Here is a 24083-nt window from a genome sequence, read left to right as displayed (position 1 = left end):
CAAGTCACTTGCATGGTCATTTGTTCCATTAGACCAGCCATTCCCTTTATCTTCAACCACAAGCTGCTCTGAGTGTCAAACATGCCTCCAGCTGCTGTATGATGCCTCCCATCCATCACCCGCATGTTGCTCGATGCGCTTACTAAACGTGTCCCAAGAAAATCTTACCGGGATTCTGCACAACTTTCACCTACAGTACCATCTTCTTTTGGATTAGTCTCATGGGATTTTGTCTTTTATGACATCTAAACTTGAATCACTCTCTGGTTTGAAATAGTAAACGAGCAAAGCTCTGAAACTCAGCAGCGCAATGCTGGGCAGGGATCTGGATGCCGGCATTGGCCGATACTGACCCACACGTCATGTGACGAGGAAGGCGACAGTAATCATAGGCTGGATTTTAAGAATCATTTTTGGTTTTTCATGTCCTTACCCAATTCAAGCAACCTTTAAAAGAGAAATATTTTGGAAAAAAACGAGTTGAAATAACTTAATGTGGTAAAAATAGAAATAAAAATGTAGAACCCTGTTTTACTGCTTTAACAAAGTTCTTTTAGCCTTCAACTGTTAAAAAGTTGCTAAACATTTAATCTGTTGAGAGATAATTCTGCCTTTCCTCACTCTTCTATCTTTATGACTTTTTTAAATCAACTGTGCTTTTCCATTTTTTAGCACATTTTCCTTCCCATTTTTCTACTATTTTCCCTTCTCCAAGTGCATTTCTGTGTTTTGTGTGTCTCCTCAGTAAGTCCTGCTCTCTGGCAGGGAAAAAATCGAATGCCTTCGGCCGCGGGACTCCGTCTGACGTCCACACCTGATGAACAGTAGCAGCTCGATCTCCGTCTGAACCAGGATTTTAATCATGCAACCGAAAATACCAAGAGGAAAATGTGACTTCAGCCCCTGAGGAGGGAAGAATCCCGACAGTGATGACATCTAACCATCCATGCCTTTCACCCTCAACAAGTGACATTCTTATTAGTTTCGAAAGCGGCATCTGTGACCTCGCCTTTAGCAGGTCGGACTCTGAAATGCGGCACAGTAAGTTGCTTTTGGCTCTGTTTTCACACAGGCGCAGCCGTCGGATACTCTTCACCTCTGTTTCCCAATGTAGTGGGCAGAGCTGCAGTTTAAAGCTGCAAGCAGCTGGACGTGGCAGCGTACAGAGACGGTCCATTCACTTCGCTGATTCTGCGCAAAGGCTGCAAAAATCAGATGCAAAATTATTGTCACCGCCATGCATGCGCAATAGTTGATTACTTTAGAAAAAACAGCATGTGTCAGCGGTTGGGATTTTCAGTCAATGGTGTTATTGGAAATGAAAACAATGCAGCAGGAAACATAATAATACTAATAATACTAAAATATTAGTTTCAGTATCACAGGGGGGCATTCATATTATATGAATCATATATGATCAGATAACCAAATACAGCCCCCTAACCCCTCAGGAGGACGGGTCACTCTGGAGAACAAATTTACACCTGCAGATGTGTAAAACTAAAGGGACTTTAGATTTTGGGAGTCATTCCCAATTGGCACTCTTCGTTTGTAATCCAAAAGATTTTTGTTGCTTTTAATTTCACCATGACTCCTTTCATGAACTAATGTTGTGCTTTTGTTTTGCTCACGACTGTCTGAATCTGAGGCCACTTAAGCATTGAAGCCGTCCAGTTCAGATCTAAAAAACACTAATTTACAACATCAAGCTTGTTCAACAGCAGCCTTGATTCCAGATTTTGAAAACATTATTAGTAAGACTGTAAAGCGTCACTAAAAGTGATTAAGTCACTTTTAAAATGTTATCAATGCTGTTAGTCGTCTCTAATTTTTGGTTATCTAATAACATTTTTTACACAAGAAAAGGTACTTTGAAAAAGTACTTAAAGTTCCGCTCTGATCATCTTGTGATCTATTGTAAAAGTGCTCCCAGTGGTATTTTAGCTATGATGATGCCGTTTTTAGGCAAAATAAAAAAAACCTCTGTTGTTTTCCAGGACATAGTTTCTGCAGAGCGGCAGATGTTCATTAGAAATCATTAGAAACCCCTCCCCCACACGTCATCCATCTGTTTACACGCTCTACTGCTAGCTTACAGCCCCTCTCCCCCAACCTAACATTACTGGTGCATGGCGAGCAATGGCGAGCAATATTGGAGCTATCCAGCTCTACAGGTTAGACCCACAGTACCCACTCCTAGTATTTTTATTGTGTAGCAAATATTTATATGTCACAAATCCAGTCTTTTTCCAACTGCCTTTGTTTGTCCGCTCCTGATTCACAACCATTTTTAAAACGAATACTTGAAACGAGTATTCTTCTTTTTTTTTTTATATATATGTTCTACATCATCAGAGGAATGCGGTAAGAACATGTTGAAAACACAATTTTTGTTGGAGTGGGTCTTTTAGGAGAATCAAACTGCTGCAACACAAGAAATGCTAACCGGTGAATTTAAGCCCCAGATTGTTTCGTCATGCAGTTCAGAGTTTAAACTAGAGCCTTTAGTATGCTACAGCATAATTCTGAGGATAAAAGGCCAGCTTCAGACTTATTGCTTCTCCTTTGAAACGTGCCAGTGAAGAAATCTTAGCTCCAAATTTAAACTCTGTCTGAAAACCTGTAGGGCTCCGCCTGATCAAAAAAGAAATGAAAGGAAAGAATTTGTTTTTGGACGACATGAGTTCAACAAATTTTGCTTTATTCCATATCCAGAAACGTGAACAGAAACGTATCAAACTCTTTTTATTTATTGTGTTGTTTATTCATATGTCATGCTATGGTTAAGTGCCATCTGCACCGTTTCACCAAAAAAGGAGCTTTTTATTTTTTATTTCTATGTGCATCCAAAGATCGTTTCTCCAGTGCAGCTTCTACGTAAAAGATTTCTCACAAAGACATGCAGCGTTTCTACATTTGACACGTCATCGCACATGGAAGCAGCTCAGATAATCCTTGCTACCCTCTCAGACGCAAACATCACCATTACTGCAGTGTCTTCCAGAGTTTTCCTGTTTTTGGACAGATGCACGCAAATTTCCCACGTTGCATAGGCAGAAATGCTGCTTTCTGCTGGCCCTCCCCTCAACACAGACAGTTCAAGTGTTTGTAGACGTAGACCATCATTGTTGTATTTTCAGTCAATATTGTACTTGTTATCTGTATATATGGATGAACACATTGTGAGGCTGCGTCGGTGAGACACTACAAAATGTGGATGCTTGAATGTTTGCGATTATGAGGGACCTCAAGATGAACATGTGACAGAGGCCAAACGAATACACATCACATCATCCGCAAGTTTCGTTTTTTCAGTCTTTAGGTGAGAATTTTCTGCTCCCACATGCTGAGATTTCGACTCATTTTTGAGGATCGTGCGGGTGTTTGTGTTGACGTCAACTTTTTTAATGACGTGCTCGGTCTCTGTGGTTCCATCTGAAGACCTCGACAGACCTTACAAATCACATGACTTTTCTTGGGTTTGTTTTTTTGTGCGTTTCTGTGCTTCTTGCCATCGTCAGGTCTGGTAGAACAAAAATGAGTTTGTCCTCATGATGTGCCCTAGCCAGTTGTTTTTTACGTTGCTGTTATTCATAGGGGTCAAAGCAGCAATATTTTGTACCTTTTATTCATTTTTTTTATGCCTTTTTGAGAGATTTCTCATCTGGCGTCTGATTTTTATCTTTTTCTTTTCCGCACTTGTTTTGTTGTTTATTTATTTTTCTGCCTCATAGTTCATAAGAATGTGTACATAAGTATATAAATACATATATGAAAATAAAACAAATATATTTTCATTTCAACTGTAGAATATTTGTATTTGCTTTCATGTTTTTTTTTTGCTTTGAGGCGAGAAATGATGGCGGTCTTTGTAATTTCCTGTACCCCATACGTTGACGTGTTTGTTGACATGCAGCTGCTGTACATTTATGGCGTATGAAACAGCTGAATCTGTATGAAATCGAAACCGAAAGATTGGTAGATTTGAAATGTTAATCAGTAAGGATACTTCCAACCGTTCAGCCGTGTTGTGTACGTGTTTTAAAACCGCTGTGTACCCTCGTCCAATAGGAAGAGTCATTTCAGAGACATAGCATGATTTCAAAATGAATATGCATATCAAAAAAGTGTATTTATGTATATCTGTGTATATTCATCTATTTATACATGAAGATAAATAGATGGCTGTGTGTGTGCGTGTGTGTGTTTGGACTCGATCAGACTGAATATAAAATAAAGCAATTCTATGAATTAATGTTAGCATTTTTTCTTGACAAAACAGCATACACCTTTAAAAAGAAAACAGTGTGTTGATGTGAATTACACTCACTGGCTGCTTTACTAGGCACACCTGGCTCGTTAACGCAAATCTCTAATCAGCCAATCGCATGGCAGCAACTCACTGCATTTAGGTAAGGGTCCCCAAATCCAGGCCTTGAGGGCCGGTGTCCTGCTGATTCTCCAGAAACCCTGCCTTATTTGCTGCTGATTACCGTGATCAGGTGTGTTTAGCCAATAAGGAGCTTTAATGGCAGGTTGGGTGGAAAACATGTAGGACACCGGCCCTCGAGGCCTGGATTTGGGGGACCCCTGCGATTTAGCCATGCAGACATGGTCAAGACGATCCGCTGCAAATTAAACCGAGCATCAGAACAGAGAAGAAAGGTGATTGAAGTGCCAAACTGCTGATCTACTGGGATTTTCACCCACAACCATATCTAGAGAAAATATTCAGTGAGCAGCAGTTCTGTGGACAAAAAGGCCTTGTTAATGTCAGAGGTCAAGGACAATGACCAGACTGGTTCCAGCTGATAGAAAGATAACAGGAAGTTAAAATAACCACTGGTTACAAACCAGGTCTGCAGAAGAGCATCTCTGAACGCACAACATGTCCAAACTGGAGGCAGATGGACTACAGCAGCAGAAAACCACACCGGGTGTCACTCCTGTCACAAGAACAGGAATTTGAGGTAACATTTCACACAGACTCACCAAATACAAGATTTGAAGAACGTTGTTTGGTCTGATGAGTCTCTGTTTCAGATGGTAGGGTCAGAATTTGACTTCAACATGAAAGCATGGATCCACCCTGCCTTGTATCAACAGTCCAGGCTGCTGGTGGTGGTATAATGGTATGGGGGATACATTTTTGGCACACTTTGAACCCCTTAGTATCAACTGAGCATGGTTCCAACGCCACAGCCTACATGATCATTATTCCTGACCCCGGTCCCTTTATGACCACAGTGAACCATCTTCTGATGGCTACTTCCAGCAGGATAAGGCGCCGTGTCATAAAGCTGGAATCATCTCAGACTGGTTTCTTGATAATGAGTTCTCTGGACTCAAATGGCCTCCTGGGATGTGATGGAACGGGTGGTTGTCCTCATGAATGTGCAGCCGACAAATCTGCAGCAACCGTGTGATGCTGTCATGTCAATATGGATCAAACTCTCTGATGACTGTTTCCAGAACTTTGTTGAATCTCTGCCACCAAGGAATCGGATTAAGGCAGTTCTGAAGGCAAAATGGGGTCCAACCCAGTACTAGCAAGGTGCACCTAATAAAGTAAATGTCCCACTTAGTATACAATATAAATACGTTTTGCCATTTCAGCCTACTTTTATTTTCACTATACATAACTTTTGCATTTACATCTTTGTAAAATACTCATTACTTTGACGCTATTACAACTGTAGAAGCTGAGCTGTCTTAGGGAACAAAAGTAACTCCTCCCAATGCGTATTCTGTACGCTGATTGGTCATCTTTTGCATGTCATCTCATGATTGGTCAATAGACACGCCACTCAAGCTTATTAGTTCTCCAATTGGCCTTTCTCTGACTTCCGAAATTCACGTGCTTTTTCTTTTCCTTGAGGGCGGTGTCGACTTGTTAGCCGCCCAAATAGCGAAGAGGGCTGTTGATCTTTGCAGAAATAGTACTTATCCCGGAAAATGGGAACTCGAGATGACGAATACGACTACTTGTTTAAAGGTAATGTGCGTTTCAAGTCGATTGTAGACATTTTGGTCGTTTTTTGGTGTCTGATTTTGAGACAGGAAGTCAACAGAATAGAGGCTAAAGTTAGCTTCGGTGAAAGAAAGTGTCAAGTTGTTGATCACGAAGTAACTTTTAGACCGTCAGTTCCTTCACGGTTTATGTAACTGTCTTATCAGTAAAAGTCTGTCATATTTTTAAGTGTAGCGATCTGCTAGTCGAGCTTTGGCGAGAAGCAGGCTAATCTTGCTAGCATAAAGTGGCTTTAAAAGTAGCAGTCAAGCTAGCGTGCTAGCTACTTCTTGATGGAAAAACAGTGACTTTTAAACTAATTTAACGAAGTTTATTTGACTAAAGTATATTTTACGGACACGACGAAAAATATAGTTTATTAGTTTCTTTAAGTAAAATATAAATGGCTACTTACGATCATAGATAACTCCTCTAAACTTTTAGTAATACAAGCTAATTTTCACCAGTTTGAAACATAAATTGATAAGGGATATTAATACACACTTACTTATTTCAATTTGTTTAAATGGAATTATAATAAACATTTTACGTCAGCGTTAACTTATGTTTCTGCAAACATTTTGAGAAAGGCACCTGTTAATAGTACAAGTTTTCTACCAAAACAAATGACGTTTTCTCCTGTATACCTGTACTAATATTGACAGAAATATCTGTAATGTTGGATTAGGACTCTTATGAGTTGTTATGAGTGAAAGTTCTGTAATTGATTCCTTGGCTTGTACAGTCAACCTAAGCCCCCGTGCATGTTTTGATGTGTACGTTTGTCTCGCTTTGATAAAAGTTGATTTCTTTTGGATTTAAGCATTAAGGATGTTATCTGATAGAGCTTCATGTGCTGCATTCACAACTTAAAACAATAAAGAAGGAAGAAAATGTCACCAAAAATAAAACCACTTCTCAGTCAGTTTGACAATTCCACCATATAAGGATGTAACCAGTAACCACACCTGCACTGAAAATGTATTTTAAAATAAATAAATTGAAAAAAGTCATCTAATTTGACATCACTAACAAATCATTCTGACAAGATACAACCTGCAATCTCAGCTTCTTCTGCAAAAATGTAAGCAATGTTTGATAAGCTAGTAGTAGATTGAAATATTACATTCACCAAACTCTTGTCACAGTTAGTAAATGTTTTTCCCAGATATAATTCCTAAAATAAACAACCATGACATTTAGATTTTTTTGTAAGTTTTAATATGTTGAAGTTCTTAACCCAGTGTTTGTATATCTGTCCTTTCTTTTTTATATATATATATTTTTAATTTAATATTTTTTGCATATCTGTCCTATCTTATGAACTCGTAACTTATTTGACTGTAAAATATCTTGTTGTGGTTTTCCATGTTTGTTTGTTTTTTAGGTTTTTACCGGTAATTCTTTTTTCTTCATCATTGTTAAGTAAAAATTTTACACCAATGGGACACAGCCCTTATCTGTTGTGTTAGTCTGACTTTGTGTTAAGATGTTAGGTGTCATCATAAATCATTTTGTGTCTTTGTGATCTAAATAATATTGTTCGGTCAACACTAGGGCTGCACGATATGAGGAAAACTCGCGATATGCGATATTGGTGATTAATATTGCGATAACGATATAAATTGCGGTATATAAACAAATAGCAAAACAACCAAAAACATCATTTCCATTTCACTGCAACAGTTTAAAAATTATGCTCCAATTGACCCTTGTTGACATAGGAGGCAAACATCAAACATAAAAGGCCTCATTTGATTGATCAACAATGTAAACGGGTCCTTCCGATTGGTTAAATGCATAAAGGGATTTATTTCATTTGTTCAATATTTCAAGCTGCCATGAGATTGTTATAGCAGATTTAAGGTAACCATTTATTGCGATTTTCGCCGTCTTTTGCGGTATGCATATTGCACAGCTTAATGTCGCGATAACGATAAATTTGCGGTATATTGTGCAGGCCTAGTCAACACAAACAATATATCTAAATGTTATTTAGTTGCTGGATAAAAATTGATTGTGCTTTGAAATTGACTGAAATCCTGTGTAAGCTTAACGCCAGTGATTGGTTCTTCCTTAGTGTGACCCTTTTGATTGGGTAAGATGATGAAGACTGCACAGATTCTGCAGGTTGACAGGCACCATAAATAAGTTTAATTGATTTTGTTTGTTCATTTGGGTTCCAGTGGTTCTGATCGGGGACTCTGGTGTGGGGAAGAGCAACCTGCTGTCCCGTTTCACGCGTAACGAGTTTAACCTGGAGAGCAAGAGCACCATAGGGGTGGAGTTTGCCACTCGCAGCATCCAGGTGGACGGGAAGACGATAAAGGCTCAGATATGGGACACGGCTGGACAGGAGCGCTACAGAGCCATCACCTCAGCGTGAGTGCTCTCTCTCTTAGTCGCTCTAAGGAGCGCACACCTTTCTGTAGGTTATGTTTGTGTGGTTTCTACTCGGACAGATATTACCGGGGCGCAGTGGGGGCCCTTCTAGTCTACGACATCGCCAAACACCTGACGTACGAGAATGTGGAGCGCTGGCTGAAGGAGCTGAGGGACCACGCTGACAGCAACATCGTCATCATGCTGGTTGGAAACAAGAGCGACCTGCGCCACCTCAGGGCCGTGCCCACGGATGAGGCCCGCGCCTTTGCAGGTCACTTTTAAAATTCTTCCCACAAGAGCAATAGAACGGGTGGAAATGATCCTGTAAAGCATTGGAATTGGAACATCTTTGATCTTGTCGAGCTATGAATCTGGTCTAAAAGCAGTTTACTACAAATACCATCATATTTAACGTACAGGTAAAAGCAGAAGGTTTAGAGAAAGATCCAGATTCCAGCTCAGACGAGGAAAACAAAGACGTACATGGATTCATCAGAATGGAGCAGAGCAGGGAGCTGGTGGCCCGCCGACAGTGTTTTCTACGTCACAACTGCAAGCTCTTTCAAACAGCTTTTTTTCGGCTGCTCCTGATTCACCATCAATTGAGCAAAGAAATACTCAGAAATGCAATTTTGATATTAATTTTCTTTATCTTCCATCATGAGAAAAATGCTACTAAAACATGTTAAAAACACCAAAAACACTGTTTTCATTGGAGCGAGACTTCAACATCTTTTACTAAAAGTAAAGGTCCGTAAATTGCTTTAAGTTTGAGCAATTGGGGGTAATCTATATTATCCTGCCAATGTGACACAATGTTCAGTCAGACACCAAAGACTTAGACTTAGACTGACCTAGAGACTATGACCAATACTTTGGTCACCAGTTTGTTAACAGAACAAACTGTGCTCACATTTAAAAGCCCAAGTGTCCTGAAGCAAGGCAGAGACTCATAAACATCTGCACATGTAGTTATTTGACTGCCCCCTTTACTGAACATGTGTCTGCGCTTTGGCCTTGATTGTTCATAATGTGAAAGAGCTACAAGTCAAAAATGTAAAAGATCATTTTTTCTAAAAGACTTGCTTAAAATAGTTTTTCAAATATTTTTGTCTTGAAGAAAACATTTGTCTTCAACACATTTTGAAATGAATAATCTCGCTGGATGAATATAAAAATGTATTTCAATTGTTCAGGATGAAGTTACTACGGTATATATGTTTTCTTTTTCTGTAATACATGAAAATATAAATCATCTTCTTGGTTTCTGTTTTTTTTTAGAAAAGAACACTCTTTCATTTATTGAAACTTCAGCTTTGGACTCCACCAATGTAGAGGAGGCGTTCAAGAACATCCTAACAGGTGAAGGACTTTGTCTTTTGGGAAGTGTGCTGAAAATGGAAAATGTCAAAGCCAAACTCTGACTCTTTGCTTTCCTCTGGCAGAAATCTACCGTATCGTATCTCAGAGGCAGATAGCAGACAGATCTGCGCATGACGACTCCCCAGGAAACAACGTTGTGGACATAAGCGTCCCCCCGACTATGGATGGGCAGAGGGGTAACAAACTCCCATGCTGCCAAAGCCCCTGACTTTTATTTCCCTCTTCTGTCCAGTTTAGTCCAGCTGTCCTCTTTGATTTAGATGTTTCAGAGCCTTCACTTTGACATTCCTTTTTGCCGTTTTCCTTGTGGTTGGGTGTCTTCTGATCCCAGCAGGCGCCCGACAGCCTCAGGATAGGAGAGGAAAGCGAACCGGAGGTTATAGAGCTGTAGTAAACTACAATCCCTTTTAATTCACTTGATCCTGTTGACCCGCCGTGTCTGAGGCAGTGGTGAGGGATCTGTGGGGCTGCTTATCAATGCTCCAAGCTGGATCTTCTTCTTCTCAGTCCTTCATGGCAGCAGCAGCATTTAACTCCATGTGTGGCCTGTCTGGTTCTACCTCATTGTAGAAGAGGGGCTGAGAAGAAGGGGCATTTGGAGTCATCATATGCCGTCTGGAGGGGGTTTTGTTGTTGTTACTCTGAGCACTTTTCCCATTTTGGCATGAAATTGGCTTGAGCCAGCAGGGACTGGAGCTGGTTCAGACTGACTGAATTCACATGGGCAAGTGTAAAACAAAAGGCAACATATCATGTATTTGTACATGTGATAATCATGGTGAACAAAGATACCAAAGGAACCAGATTTGTGATCATTTCAATGCTTTGCAGGCTGTAAGAAAAAACAGATTGTGCTGTCTGATCCATTTTTGTGAGGTCAGATTAACAGCCTCTTTTAGTTCTCTCATTAGAGTTGGCACATAGAGACACACGTAAGTTGTCCTGAAATAAAAAAAAAAATGAAATATTGCACTAATATCCAGTCATTTCAATGGAATAAAACCCCCTTTAGGCATCTTAAAGAAGAAACTTCCCCTCTTGGTTGCAACGTGAAAGCTCTTAAGACTGAAAAGCTACAGTTTCTGTCTCAAACATTTCTTCATTTTTTTTTTTACTGTTCTCATCCACTGATGTTGAAGTAGGGGTTGATCATTTTGCATTTAAAAAAAAAAAAAAAAAAAATCCAAGTCTTTCACTCTAAACAGTTTGGAAGTTGTAGGCTAAAAAAAGGAACTTGGTCACAGATGCAAATTTGGTGAAGTTCATCTCTCTGGTAACAATGTTTTAATGTGTGATTTATTCCACGCTTCATGCAATAGTTCACTTTTCTTTCAATGTATTTAAATAGAAAACATTTACTGTAAATTTGCATCACTTGCTAAATGCTCAAATAAATGTTACACATTCGAGTGTGTGGTGGTTATTTTAAATATGGCTGTTGAAATGGACTATTTTATTTCTTGTATTATGAATATAGTTTTTTCATTTAGTGCATTTTGCTTTGAGCAAAGAAATGTTTAAGTTTAAATTGACAAAATATATTCCCAAGTTTATCTTTTTCCACGAAACCATTGGCTGTATGTAGAAAACTGGACTGAGTGGCCCCAGCCACCCGGCATTCAAACAGGAAGAACCTGCTGGTTCCAGGAAGCCAATCCTATAGACGTCTATTGAGAAATAAACGGCTATATATCTTTATACCATCATTCTAGTTGTCAGAATAATCATTCTTAACATCACCCAGTGAGGGTCCTTAGGCAAGACCCTTAACGCTACTGCCTCCCGAGTGCGGTTAGGCTGCAGCTCACCGCTCCCCCAGGGGATGGGTCAAATGCAGAGAAGAATTTCCCCATTGTGGAATCAAAGTACCAATTATTATTATTCTTGCTCTGATACCTCTCTGTAATGCTCTTGATAATCCTATTTTTCTTTCATTATATTCCTTCTGTAGCGCAAGTTATAAACCAATCAGATGCCTCAATAAAAGCATGTGATCTTTAAAATGATTGACAGCCCGCTGTCAGTAGAAGGGGTGGGGACTTCTAACAAGCTCACCCCTGATTGAACAGAGTGGTTGCCATAGAAATGTTGACTGAACTGCTGACTGAAGTCATCTGGTTTCAACATGGTGACTTTTGCTTCCTTTTTTTGTGTTCGTTTTAAGTTGTGAATGCAGCACTTGAAGTTCTATCAGCTAACATCCTTAATGCTTAAATCCAAAAGAAATGAACTTTTATAAAAGCAAGACAAACGTATACATCCAAACATGCACGGGGGCTTAGTTAGTGCGTTGACTGTACATGTCAAGGAATCAATTATTAAACAGAATTCTCAATCATAACTTGGTCACCAAGAGTCCTAATCCAGATGTAGATAGAAAGAGATACAGATGTAGAGATATATCTATGTATATATATACATATTTCTCTGTCTCTCTCTCTCTCTCTCTCTCTCTCTCTCTCTCTCTCTCTCTCTCTCTCTCTCTCTCTATATATATATATACACACATACACACACACACACGTTTTCATGACATTCTAATGTTTTGGAAATCCAACTGTACATGTGTGTGTGCGCGCGTGCGCGTGCTTTGACGTGTGTTTATATCTTACCCAGCGGCCGGTGGTGCGTTCACTGTGTGCTTACGTCCTCGTAAAAGCGGAAGCTCGGCTCGGCCTGTGTTGTCAGCTGATTGGGGGCTTTGCGTTAGCAGAGCAGCGAAGACGAACAGCTCTGCTGCTGCGGGCTCCGGATCTTTACCCCACGGTGGAAGCAACGCGCGGAAATGCCTGATCGGACATGAGACGCCACCGGGTAAATAGTCTATTATTTTGTTGCTAACAGAAAGTAAACCTCGTAGCAGTTAGTGCTCGCACAGCTGTCACAGCAGGAGCGCGTGTATGTGCTGGATCGGTGAAACCAGGTTTCCCTGAGCATCCTGATATAATCCTACGGGGCGTTTAGGGGAAAACAAAGGGTTGTGGATATTTACTGTAAGATTCAGCGACCCGGGTTATGCTGCTGTGGTGTATATAGGGCCAACGCTGACAGGAAACAACGCTGTGATCCAGACAATAGCCGGTATCCAAATCCTGACTGCAGCCGAAAACGACATGATGGGAAGGGGGAAGACCCTCAGATGCATTTGTTCTTTAAAGAAAATGTGTTTTTTTTTTCTTCTCGGTATTGAGGCTCTGATTGTTATGTTCTCAACATGTTATGTTATTTAAAAAAAAACGTTAAGTCAGAAATACTAATTTCTTGTTCTTCTGCCACCTGTGATGATCATACTGATGTCAAAATAAAAGCGCTCATCTAGTTGTTTTTGTCAGTTATCTGGTTGTGATCAGCATAAATGGTTGAGCAATGCCTCTGTTTGACCATTGCTTCAATGAGGAAGCCAACATGTCAAGAAGTTCCAAACCACTTCCAGTTTCTGGAAATACAAAAACCAAAGAGTGAAAAAGAGTGATCCGCTTTTAAAAGACAACATTTTTCTTTTAATCTAATATTTCTTGACACCAGAACACGGTTGATGTATAATTGAATGAAAACCCTCAACAATAACTGTTGTTTACATCTGTGGTTTATCTCCTGGTCAACAACATCAGTGTGTAGCGTCCAGGATTATGTACGGTAGATTAGAGTTTAATTCTTTGTAAAGCCAGTTTATTATTTGACAACAACAACAAAAAAAAAATGCTATGAAGCTGTCAAACATTCAGGAGAGCAAGTCTTTTTTTTTTTGTTTAAGATAGACGTTTTCGTCTTCATTTCCCCTACACTAACAGTGGCAGGGATCCTGGTTTTCCGCCTTCTTTGCTGTTGTGTTTTCAGAGGGGAAGAAGTGGGCCGCCAGCAGTACAGCAGCAACAGAAGGCCTCCATCTGTACAAAGAGGTTATCTGAGGGGGGGGAAGCTGTTTATCAGGCTGCTGCACATCTCAGTCATTGCCGCTGACATTACTCTGGCTGTCATAATGGATTTAGCAGCTGCTGTTTCCTAGAAAATAATAATCTGGATTTCTTACCTGAATATCCAGTATTCCACGCAGACCAGACACTGGTTCCTAATTGGAGTTTCTTGTCTTTCTCTTTTTTTTTTTTTTTAATCCTTAAATCGTTTATGATTGACCGAAAAAGTCAATAATAACCGTAGAACATTGTCTTTAGAAATATTCAGTTTAGTGGAGTCATGTGACACAAAAACCCAAAAGCCTACAACTGTCCCCTCAAGGCGGAATATAGTGTAAAAAAGAGTAGAGAATTCATTATGTCATTCACCTTGTATGTATTATTTATGCTTTTATTTTATAGAAGCACTCCTTACCAGAGGAAAGCAGGAGGTGTTAGCATTTTTTTTTTTGTATTTTTGCGTCCAACGCCTGGATGCCCTCGCGGCCTCATCTGCACTGCTGCTGTCGCTGGACGCTGTAACCATGACAACAGGGAGGTGTTTCCACCTGCCCGGCTCTCTCTGTGACTGTGCCAACGCCACAGGCCTGTGGAAGGGCGTGGAGGACGGTGGTGCCGACGGGTGCCAGGCGCACTATGTGACCCAGGTCACAGCCATAGATGGTCGATTGCTGTCCTCTGTGCTCAAGCCAGTCAGTGTGCAAAGGTGAGGGGGTGTGTTCTAACCTTTATGTCAATCATTTCAGGTGCGTTTGGCATATATAAAGGGTCAAAAGGGGGGGAAAAAAACACCTCCAATCTAATTCTGTGCTTTTAATAATTTACCTACTTTTGCATCAGCGATGGCTCCATGTGTCGTATTTGCCATGAGGGAGGCAGCAGTGAAGATCTGCTGTCGCCGTGCGATTGCACAGGAACGCAGGGCGCCGTGCACAAGAGCTGCTTGGAGAAGTGGCTGTCGTCTTCCAACACCAGCTACTGTGAGCTTTGCCACACGGAGTTCTGCATCGAGCGCCAGCAGCGGCCTCTCACAGAGGTGAGTCATAGTACCTCGCATCCATTGCAACAGCCTTTCTCGCCATTCTCTTTGAGTTTGCTGTGTTTGCAACTCGAATGTGCGAAACTGTTTTACCTTTCATCCCTTTTTACAATTAAAGTCCCACTCCGCTCACCTTTTGATCTGTTTTCCTTATGATGATGCCATTTTTAGCAGAAATCAAAATACCCCAGTTGTTTTCTAGGACATAGTTTCTGCAGAGCGGCACTTGCTGAAATTTCCTCATTTCCCATCATCCCTTTTGTTTACGTGCTGTCTCGCTAACTTGCAGCCCCTCCCAAGCTGACGTAAGTGGTGCAACAGAAACGGTGAGCAACATCGGAGATATCCAGCCGTACAGTTTTGATCCAGATCCCGTCGCGGACGAGGAAAACAAAGACGCACGTGGATCTATTTGTCTGCAAGCGGATGCGCTTGCTCGGTGCGGAGCAGAGAGCTTCAGACCCGCCGATTGTAGTTTGCACGTAACAAACAGAAGCTTTTTCAAACAAATATGCTCCTAATTCGCCACAATTTGAATAAAGAAATACTCAGAAATAAAAATGTAATCTTAATTTTCTTTATATATGTCCTCCGTCATTAGAAAAAATCCCACAAGAACATGTTGAAAACATCCAAAACACCATTTTTATCGGAGTGGGACTTGAAGTAACTCGGGATCACTGCAGTTTTTTTTTTTCTTATTTCTAACATTTCTGTCCCTCTCGTTTGTTTTAATGACTCTGCAGTGGCTGCAGGAGCCCGGTCCTCGTAACGAGAAGAGGACGCTGTTCTGGGACATGGTGTGTTTCCTGTTTATCACGCCCCTTGCCGCCATCTCCGGCTGGCTGTGCTTGAGGGGCGCTCAGGACCATCTCCAGCTGGGGAAATGGCTGCAGGCCACTGGTCTCATTGCTCTCACCATTGCTCTCTTTACCATTTATATCCTCTGGACTCTGGTAAGAGAAAAAACAAAAACCTGTTATCAATAAAAAATAACAGCGATGTAGCAGTAAAATGGGATTTTAGGTTTAATGTGTTTTTCATGCCCACTTTTGACCGTCTGCCACAGGTGTCATTCCGCTACCACTGTCAGCTGTACTCTGAGTGGAGGAAAACAAATCAGAGAGTATGTCTTCTCATTCCTGAAGCCAAGGAGGCAAACTTTTCCCAGCATTCTTTGCTCTCGAACGAACTACTGAAAAAGTCCAGCACTGAAAACATCGTATGAGATCACGTTGGAGTTCACCCTGCTGTCATCTGGTCTCTCACAGGCGCTCTTATCTAAATCCTATTTTCTATGTCTTCTTTGCAATGTTTTTCAGTTGCTGCCCGTCGGTAAATCTTGTGAGTTTGAGAGCTGCCCTCATGCTGGGCGTTGACCACAAATATGCAAAAGGCGCTTGAAACATCGCCTTAGCATGGCGGACAGATGTGTCCCGCCATCCTCTCCTTGTTATGCACTCTGGGAGGAGGCTTGACCCTCAGCAGGTTTACGGGAACGGCTGCTGCAGAACGCAGAGACTGGCCAGCAAAAAACACTGTGGACGCGACAGGTCTGCACAGGACATGAAGAGCTGTGTGCCGACACGCAACCTTTTCAAATGCAAACTGCACTTTCGGTGACACCGGGGACTGTTATTTCAACTGGAATTTCTATTATAAGACAGATTTCCGTGAGTCGTCATGAAGGTTTTTGTACAAAACAGCAGTTTAAAAGGTGAAGAACGTGGAGACAAAGTACTTGTGAAGGAACATTTCTTGCGATGTGTATTTTTGCCTGCAAAACGGAGTCATTTTTAGCTTTTCAATTGGAATTTTGCTGAGGTTTTGTTTACATTCCCATGTTTGTGGCTTCCTCACAGAAGCCGACCTAAATTCTAAGTTAAACCCCCGATATGTCATTGATACTGAGCGGACTCGGGTCTGAGGAAGGACCGGTTCCTTCTGTCTAGCTCGTTGCAGCTTCTGCTCAGTCAGATGAAGTCATTGGTTCATTATTTTACAAAGTTCAGCGGTTGAGACGGTGAATGGAGTTTTAATCTGTGGAGATTTAACTACTGTTAAATGAACAAACTGGACCGGGAAAACAAAAGTTTGAAAGACTATCAGATGAATAACCCTGCATTGCTTTGCAAGTCTGCGTTTTGGACAAATGCATAAGGAATGAAGGTGCTTGCATTTAATTGAGCCTTCAGATGCTCGTTCATTTTATTGCTTGTTTTTTTTTCTTATGACGATTTTGTCATAACTTTAACTTCTTTTTGTGAACACATGTCTGTAAAACGTGTAAATACTCATGATGCACGGATCTAAAACCTTTAGATTTGAATTCTGAGTTGAACATAGCTTTAAACAACTCAAACTTACGCAAAAAGTTGGTTTAAATTTGGTTAATAAAAACTCTTGGTTGTTTTTTTGTTTTTGTCATTTTAGTTTCAAACAGACATAATAAATGTTAGGGGAGCGTCGTTTTGAGAGGAGGATGTATTATGGTGCAGAAACTAAACACCAGCAGATGGTGATATTTTTGCTCCAGTGTGGTTGTTGACGGATCAACATTATCAGAGGATCTGTCGGCGCTGAGGCGCTGTCCTCTCGTTTACATGACTCGTGTCCTCCGTCTGTCTGGCTGGTGCACCGGCTCGGACGTTACACAAGCATTTGTTTGTGTTTTTTGACTGATCTCTGAACGGGATTATATGCAGCCAGCTGAGTGCTCTTCCTGCCGCCGTCATTTGCATCGTGTTTGCTGGTCGGCGGGCGGGGTGGGCGGGCAAGGCGAAGCTGTTTTCAGTTATTTTTCATTATGCCATCTTTTTTTGTTTCGTTTTTTTGTCCGTCGAATAGAATTTGCACAAAATGTTCAAACCACTTTTAAAGAAAAATGTAAGCATCATCTCCAGCTTTTAAAATCCAAAAAGATTGAGAATGGTTTGCTATTGAAATGAAAACATGCATGCACCATGCAGCACTTTTTCTCTTCTCTTTCTGATGTTGCCTTTCTGTAGAGGAAGGGGCGTTGATGCTATCAGTTAAAGTAGCTGTTGCTTCTTTTGTTTTGTTTTTAACCCTGATAACATGTTTTGAAAAAAAAATGTTTTGACCAGAACTCTGTGTTTGCAAAGCCAATAAATGCTTTTGGATTCCAGCTGTGCTGTGTGTTGTTCTATTTCATGGAAGGTCTTAAAAACGGAGTCTAATCTAGTTCTTGTTTACTTATCATCCTCTAGATCTGTGTGGGGGAGGGAGGGGGGAGGGAGGGGGCTTTACCTTAACAAGTACGGTTTGGTAAACAGCTCGGTAATCCTGGTGATGGTGGTGATGGTGGAACTGTGACCTCCTCATCCTCCTCCTCCTGTCCCTGCTGTCCAGAACTTACAAAACACAATATTCTCTCTAACAGGGACATGCAGATGCTGCTGTGTCACATCTGCATGCAGTTTGTTATAGAAACTGTAGTCCAGGGGTTTCCAAACCCTTTTGCAAAGAGGGTCACATTTGGTGAGGGGGGCAAACCAATCAGCCCCTTAAATACAAATGAGCGATTTAATGAAAATGTTGTTGCAATTCTTCATTTCTTCACATAGAGCAGAAATAGACTTAAATACATTTTTACAAAAATAACTGTGAATTTCTGATTTGAAGACCAGAAATAAAAAAACAAGGAACAATATGAAAAAGTTTACATGGAAAGTTTCGTATTGTTCACAAATAAAGGCTCACTATAAACTTCAAAAATGAAATTGTGTGAAGGAAAAAGGAAAAAAACACAAACTGTTGTGTTATTTTAGTCTCAGAAGAAAATAAATATCTTCTTCTTGTTTGGCCCTTAGGTAAATCCTATTGGATGTTAGTTGTATTTATCCAACTGCATTATTATTTTTAAACTTTTTTTATTGGCAAAAATGTGAATGCACAAACTCTCGAGGTACTTCAATAAGTCGTCCTCTTTTTTTATTATAATTCAATTACTTTTATAAAATCATTGGTAGATTTGATATTAATTCCTTGATTTATATATAATCAAATAATTCTAAAAATTAGGAAACATTTTAAGTCATGCTACCTTCATATTTAATTAAGTACAGAAATAAAGGAACTTGTTTCTATTGCACCACTTTTATTTTTCATAATAAAAGATTATCATTCAGCAGATTTCTGAAGAAAATTACTCTGTTCACCTATTTCCATACTTGCATCAAAAGCAGAATTTAGCCAGAGCTTTCCTAGGCAGACAAAACATTGAACCATCTCTGACTAAAATGTGCTCATGCCTGCAACAAAACTTGAAAAATACCTTTTTCTTCAAATGCGTCAACATTTACTCTAACATTAACTCAAATGATTCACAGTTCAATGCCAACTACTTCCACAATGCAACAGCCTCCTGGGAGATGCAACTAACTGTTATTCTTAAATTTTTTTTTTTTTTTTTTTAAGTTAAAGTCCAAAAATTAAACCATTACAAAATGTACTGATTGAAGAATTTTATTGTCATTATTTTTTACAACTTTTAAGCAAAAAGTAAAGAACAAATAAAGCCAGACATTATTTAAATACAAACATAATAAAGATTTTTTGGCATATTTACTGATGTGATTCCACTGTCAAATGCATAATACTGATAATTACAATTTGTTGCTGCAGCACCATCTAGTGGTTGACCATGAAAATGTGTTTCATATTCAGCAGAACGTGACTGCTTTCAGCAGAAGGCCTCATCCCTGCATGGCAGGGATATTCCCATCCACCCACCCACTCCATGGACACCTCCAACTATCAAGTGAAATAAGGGCTTCTGAGACCAGGAGGACCTGTGATTTATATATATATGTATATGTAAAAACAAAAGAAATGGAGGAAAAAGAGAAATGGCCATAATTGAAATGATGAAAAACAAGTGCACAAGTAAAATTGAAAGCCGAGATGTGTATTTTCAGCCTGAGCGTCACGGACTCTGACAGCACTGAATTTTGTTGCCCTTCTGGCCATCAGAGGTCGGCGGGACGCTTATGTCGACCACGTTGTTGCCTGGAGACTCGTCGTGTGCAGATCTGTCTGCAATCTGCTTCTGTGACACGATGCGGTAGATTTCTGTGAAGACAAACACACACAAAGGCAGGAGGTTTTGGATCTTTTTCAGAGTGAAAACACAAAACTATAAAGCTAAAGTGGAAATCTGTTTTCAGAAAATTGGAGTAAAATGGTAAATGTAATCACACCACAAAGATTAAATGTTGAATGTAATGTTTTACCATTTGTTATACTGTAAAAACAGTTTTAAAAAAATATAATAAAAAAACCCACTCTGATGAAAATCACATTTTTGGTATTGTTTTTCTCATTATGGAGGACATTTATAAAGAAAATGCAACTTAAAGTGGTATTTCTGAGTATTTCTTTATTTAAATCGTTGTGACATTCGGCCCGTCTCCTTCACTCCATTCTGATGCATCCGCTTCTACGTTTTTGTTCTTCTCATCTTAGCTCGAAACTGTCCGGCTGGACAGCTCCATTATTTTTGTTACACCAATAATGTTAAGTTGGGGGTGTGAGGGACTGTAGGCTAGCAGGAGAGAGTGTTAACACATGGAAGGGCGGACTTACTTCCATGCCAACAGTCACACTGACAACTCAGAGTTGAATTTCTAATAAACTTCTGCTGCTCTGCAGAAACTATGACTTAGAAAAATACTGTTTTTTTTATTATTTTGGCTAAAAAAAATGACACGTTCATAGTTGAAAAAACACTTTTCCATAGGTCAAAAGATGATCGGAGTGGGACCTTATAGGATGAAGTCCTTAACCCACCTGTTAGGACGTTCTTGAATGCTTCTTCTACGTTTGTGGAATCCAACGCCGATGTCTCAATGAATGACAGCGTGTTCTTTTCTGGACAAAGTTTTAAAAGCACTTTAGGTTTTGTGCCGGCTCCAGAATCTCTGCCTCGCTATGAGCTTTCAAGCTCTACCTGCAAAGGCGCGGGCCTCATCCGTGGGCACGGCCCTGAGGTGGCGCAGGTCGCTCTTGTTTCCAACCAGCATGATGACGATGTTGCTGTCAGCGTGGTCCCTCAGCTCCTTCAGCCAGCGCTCCACATTCTCGTACGTCAGGTGTTTGGCGATGTCGTAGACTAGAAGGGCCCCCACTGCGCCCCGGTAATATCTGTCCGAGTAGAAACCACACAAACATAACCTACAGAAAGGTGTGCGCTTCTTAGAGCGACTAAGAGAGAGAGCACTCACGCTGAGGTGATGGCTCTGTAGCGCTCCTGTCCAGCCGTGTCCCATATCTGAGCCTTTATCGTCTTCCCGTCCACCTGGATGCTGCGAGTGGCAAACTCCACCCCTATGGTGCTCTTGCTCTCCAGGTTAAACTCGTTACGCGTGAAACGGGACAGCAGGTTGCTCTTCCCCACACCAGAGTCCCCGATCAGAACCACTGGAACAAAGCCCAAAGGGAACACTTGAATGCAATAATGAAAAATGTTTGTCTGAAGCAATGTTGAGGATAAAATGCTTCTGAACCATCTCGATGATTTTCGGTGAAAGCTTTTTTTAAGCTGGAAAGTATGAATGTCTTATCTGACTGTGGTCTGTTGTGCTTTTGGCAGGAAGGAGCTGACTCATCATGTACTCGAGGCTTCCAGTTGAGGTGATGAATCATCAGTTTTCTCTACTCAGAGATTTATTTCGACAAAAATAATCTCAGCATTTAAAAAAAAAAAAGCTTCCTTGACTGTGTTTTTACAAGCATAAAAGCTTTTTACTAACATTTACGTTTCTATCAGTCAATCTGCCTGACTTGCTCTCATGTAGATTGACAACAAAATCCCCATTTATCGGTTAGGGGTGTGACGATTAATCGACTTAATTGATGAATCGATTTCTATTCCTGTGATGCAAACAGATCCCTCTGTCTGAGGAAAGGTGTTAATCAAATGGCCCTATGCCGATATAAAATCATTATAAAATAAATAGATTATAATCAATATTGGAAAATACCATTTAGGTTAAGGCATGATAGGTTTTTTTACTGTAACATAAAAACAACCAAGTGCATCACAGCAGCAACACACGTGATGTCAGCAAAAACGGATTAGTCCATCATTCCAGTCCAACGTGTGGAAACTTTGAATTTAGCAAAGTCATGTGACAAAACAGTGTGCTAGAATGTTCTAATAATGTTCACTTTGGATTGTTTGGATGTGGAAAAACAACAGTGGACTGAACTTTAGGAAACTAAAATGTGAATGGATGCAAATATTTAATTTACACTTGATTATCTTGAAAGGGAAACAAAGAATTTGGAAAACTGCACTGTTCAGTACCAGGTATCTCCTCTGAGTCAAACTGGTTGAAGGTTTGGCTGAAGATGCCTTGGATCCATTTTTGGTCAGTGAATCAGATTATTCAAAATGAACCAAAATCAACTATGAATCGGATTACAAATTAAGTGAATCAAATGTTGTTAAAATGACTCGTTACACCCCTACTATCAGTAGAATGTGATCAGTTTTAAAGCTATATCAAAGACAAGAGGATGGTGTGGAAAATGAGTAAGTCTGAGGGGGAAAATGAAAACAAAGCGTCTTTTGAGGGTTTCTGTGAAGAAAATCCACTAAATTGAATTCATTCTATTGATTTCACTGAATTGGCTGACCTAAATGATGTATTTTGTTGGTGCCGTTTCGTTTGAATACGCAAAAACAAAACAGACGGATGTTTATATCGTTCCTGTATCATTATGAGCTAATCTACGCCAGAGAGGGTCCAGCCGCTGCAGCTCCAGCAGGGATCGGAACAGCTGATGCTAAACTGGACAGCTGAGCATTAGCACGGCTAGCATCATGCTAACTCGGGTTTAGCCGTTTTTAATGCAGGAAAACTTGGCCTTGGAGGAGCGTCCGTCCTGCCTACCTTTAAATAAGAAATCATACTCGTCGTCTCTGTTCCCCATTTTTGTGAGATCAGCTGGCGAACAGCCCAGCGGTGACGGAGAAGACTTTTCTGCTGCACCGGCGGCTTGGGTGGTGCAGCGCCAGCCGGGATGATGGGAGACAGCGCGCACGTTACGTAAGGAAGGGGAGGGGGGCGGGCGCTCTACGTGTTGACGTAACTTACCCCGACGCGGCTTCACGCGATGCTTCAACCACGAACTTGTGCAGAACTGGGAAAAAAGGCTTTTGTCTTTACTCCACCTCCACATGGAACACTCTACAAAAAAGATGGAAATTAAAAGAACTCATCCCTCTGAATATTATAAAACCCAGGCTGAGATTGGAGGAGAAAGTCACTGTTAACTGTACCTGTTTTACATAAGCTCTCATTTTTAATTGATTTTATGTATTTAATGTTGAAATTTTTATTGTAAATGTAATTTATTGTTTCCCCCTAGCCAGGAATCCCTTGAAAAAGAGATTCTTAATCTCAATGGGACAATTCCTGGATAAATAAAGGTTAAATAAATATAAATAAATAAAAACATCTGATCCAAATTACTTTAGTAACTTTGTACACACTGTTTTTCGTTGTTTCCATCCATCCATCCATTTTCTAAATCCCTTGTGCTATCCTAGTAACTTTAACGTTGGGAGTTGGGTCATCTAGACCCACTAGACAGTGCGCTGAACCTTTTTTCTTCAATGATTTGTGATCTTCACTGGTGTCCATGGATTACATGAAATCTTTCCACCTTTATCCACCTTTGTCAGGGTAGGGAGAACACGTCAATGTAAGGGTGGGGTCATCTAAGATAGCACAAGGGTTACTTCCAGTTCAGGGTCATGGGGTGGCTCGACCCCATCCCAGCTATAGTCAGGTGAAGGGGGGTAAGGTCGCCGGTCCATTGCAGGAACACGCACACACTCACATTCATGAGAGACGGTAGAGCGGCCGACCTCTGATCAGAAAATCGCAGGTTCAGTTCCCACCCTGCTCATGTGTCATTGTGTCCTTGGGCAAGACACTGAGCCCCACATTGCCCCTTGTGGTTATAGGTTGGCGCCAGTGTTTGGCTGTAGAGCTGCCATCAGTGTGTCAATGTGTGTGTGAATGGGAGTGTTACTGTAGAGCACTTTGGACCCTCTAAGAAGGTAGTAAAGCACGATAGACATAAACGGCATTTACAATTTACCATTTACAACTAAGTGACCATTTAGAATCCACTGTTAACCTATGAAGCAGGTTTTTGACTGTGAGGTTAAACTGGAGTGGCCAGAGTAAACCTATGCATGATGAACATGCAAACTCCACACAAAAAGGACCCAGACGGGATAAACAGGACTGTGAGGCAAGAGTGGTAACCACTACCCTTCCTTTGTTGTCTCACCTTTTTTTTTTTTTTTGTCAGA

At 40.6% G+C, this 24083-nt stretch overlaps 4 protein-coding genes across 6 annotated transcripts in view; 3 read left to right on the top strand and 1 right to left on the bottom strand.

Annotated features, from left to right (window-relative positions):
• The window catches only part of pip5k1ca (phosphatidylinositol-4-phosphate 5-kinase, type I, gamma a), a 39630-nt gene extending 35375 nt beyond the window's left edge, over positions 1 to 4255 (top strand). For both annotated transcript variants that reach the window (XM_078946273.1, XM_011474381.4), the window contains one exon: positions 746 to 4255. In XM_078946273.1, coding sequence (XP_078802399.1) covers positions 746 to 748 — 3 coding nt within the window. In that variant the 3' untranslated portion in view covers positions 749 to 4255. The remainder of the gene's footprint in view (positions 1 to 745) is intronic.
• A 1577-nt stretch (positions 4256 to 5832) lies between these two features.
• Positions 5833 to 11187, top strand: LOC101160399 (ras-related protein Rab-11B). Its single transcript, XM_004068202.5, has 5 exons — positions 5833 to 5995; positions 8197 to 8392; positions 8473 to 8666; positions 9677 to 9757; positions 9841 to 11187. Exons 1-5 carry the CDS (start codon positions 5956 to 5958, stop codon positions 9984 to 9986), a joined length of 657 nt encoding a protein of 218 aa, XP_004068250.1. The 5' UTR covers positions 5833 to 5955; the 3' UTR covers positions 9987 to 11187.
• A 1110-nt stretch (positions 11188 to 12297) lies between these two features.
• On the top strand, positions 12298 to 17879 carry LOC101160153 (E3 ubiquitin-protein ligase MARCHF2). 2 transcript variants are annotated; one of them, XM_020702624.3, is made up of 7 exons: positions 12412 to 12592; positions 13616 to 13677; positions 14095 to 14398; positions 14533 to 14728; positions 15478 to 15687; positions 15801 to 15953; positions 16054 to 16996. In XM_020702624.3, exons 3-7 carry the CDS (start codon positions 14217 to 14219, stop codon positions 16108 to 16110), a joined length of 798 nt encoding a protein of 265 aa, XP_020558283.1. In that variant the 5' UTR covers positions 12412 to 12592; positions 13616 to 13677; positions 14095 to 14216; the 3' UTR covers positions 16111 to 16996. The 2 variants fall into 2 exon arrangements, with proteins under 2 accessions (XP_020558282.1, XP_020558283.1); XM_020702623.3 differs by lacking the exon at positions 13616 to 13677 and having other exon boundaries at positions 12298 to 12592; positions 16054 to 17879.
• A 1324-nt stretch (positions 17880 to 19203) lies between these two features.
• LOC101159906 (ras-related protein Rab-11B) lies at positions 19204 to 22812 on the bottom strand. Its single transcript, XM_004068200.3, has 5 exons — positions 22651 to 22812; positions 20977 to 21172; positions 20703 to 20896; positions 20543 to 20623; positions 19204 to 19825 (listed from the first exon to the last, which is right to left on the bottom strand). Exons 1-5 carry the CDS (start codon positions 22688 to 22690, stop codon positions 19680 to 19682), a joined length of 657 nt encoding a protein of 218 aa, XP_004068248.1. The 5' UTR covers positions 22691 to 22812; the 3' UTR covers positions 19204 to 19679.
• Positions 22813 to 24083: the final 1271 nt, after the last annotated feature.

Source organism: Oryzias latipes, chromosome 4 (assembly GCF_053564925.1).
Source record: "Oryzias latipes strain Hd-rR chromosome 4, Olatipes_Hd-rR_3.1".
Lineage (NCBI taxonomy): Eukaryota > Metazoa > Chordata > Actinopteri > Beloniformes > Adrianichthyidae > Oryzias > Oryzias latipes.
Note: the sequence above shows the minus strand (reverse complement) of the source record. Positions and strands in the feature narration are given on the sequence as shown.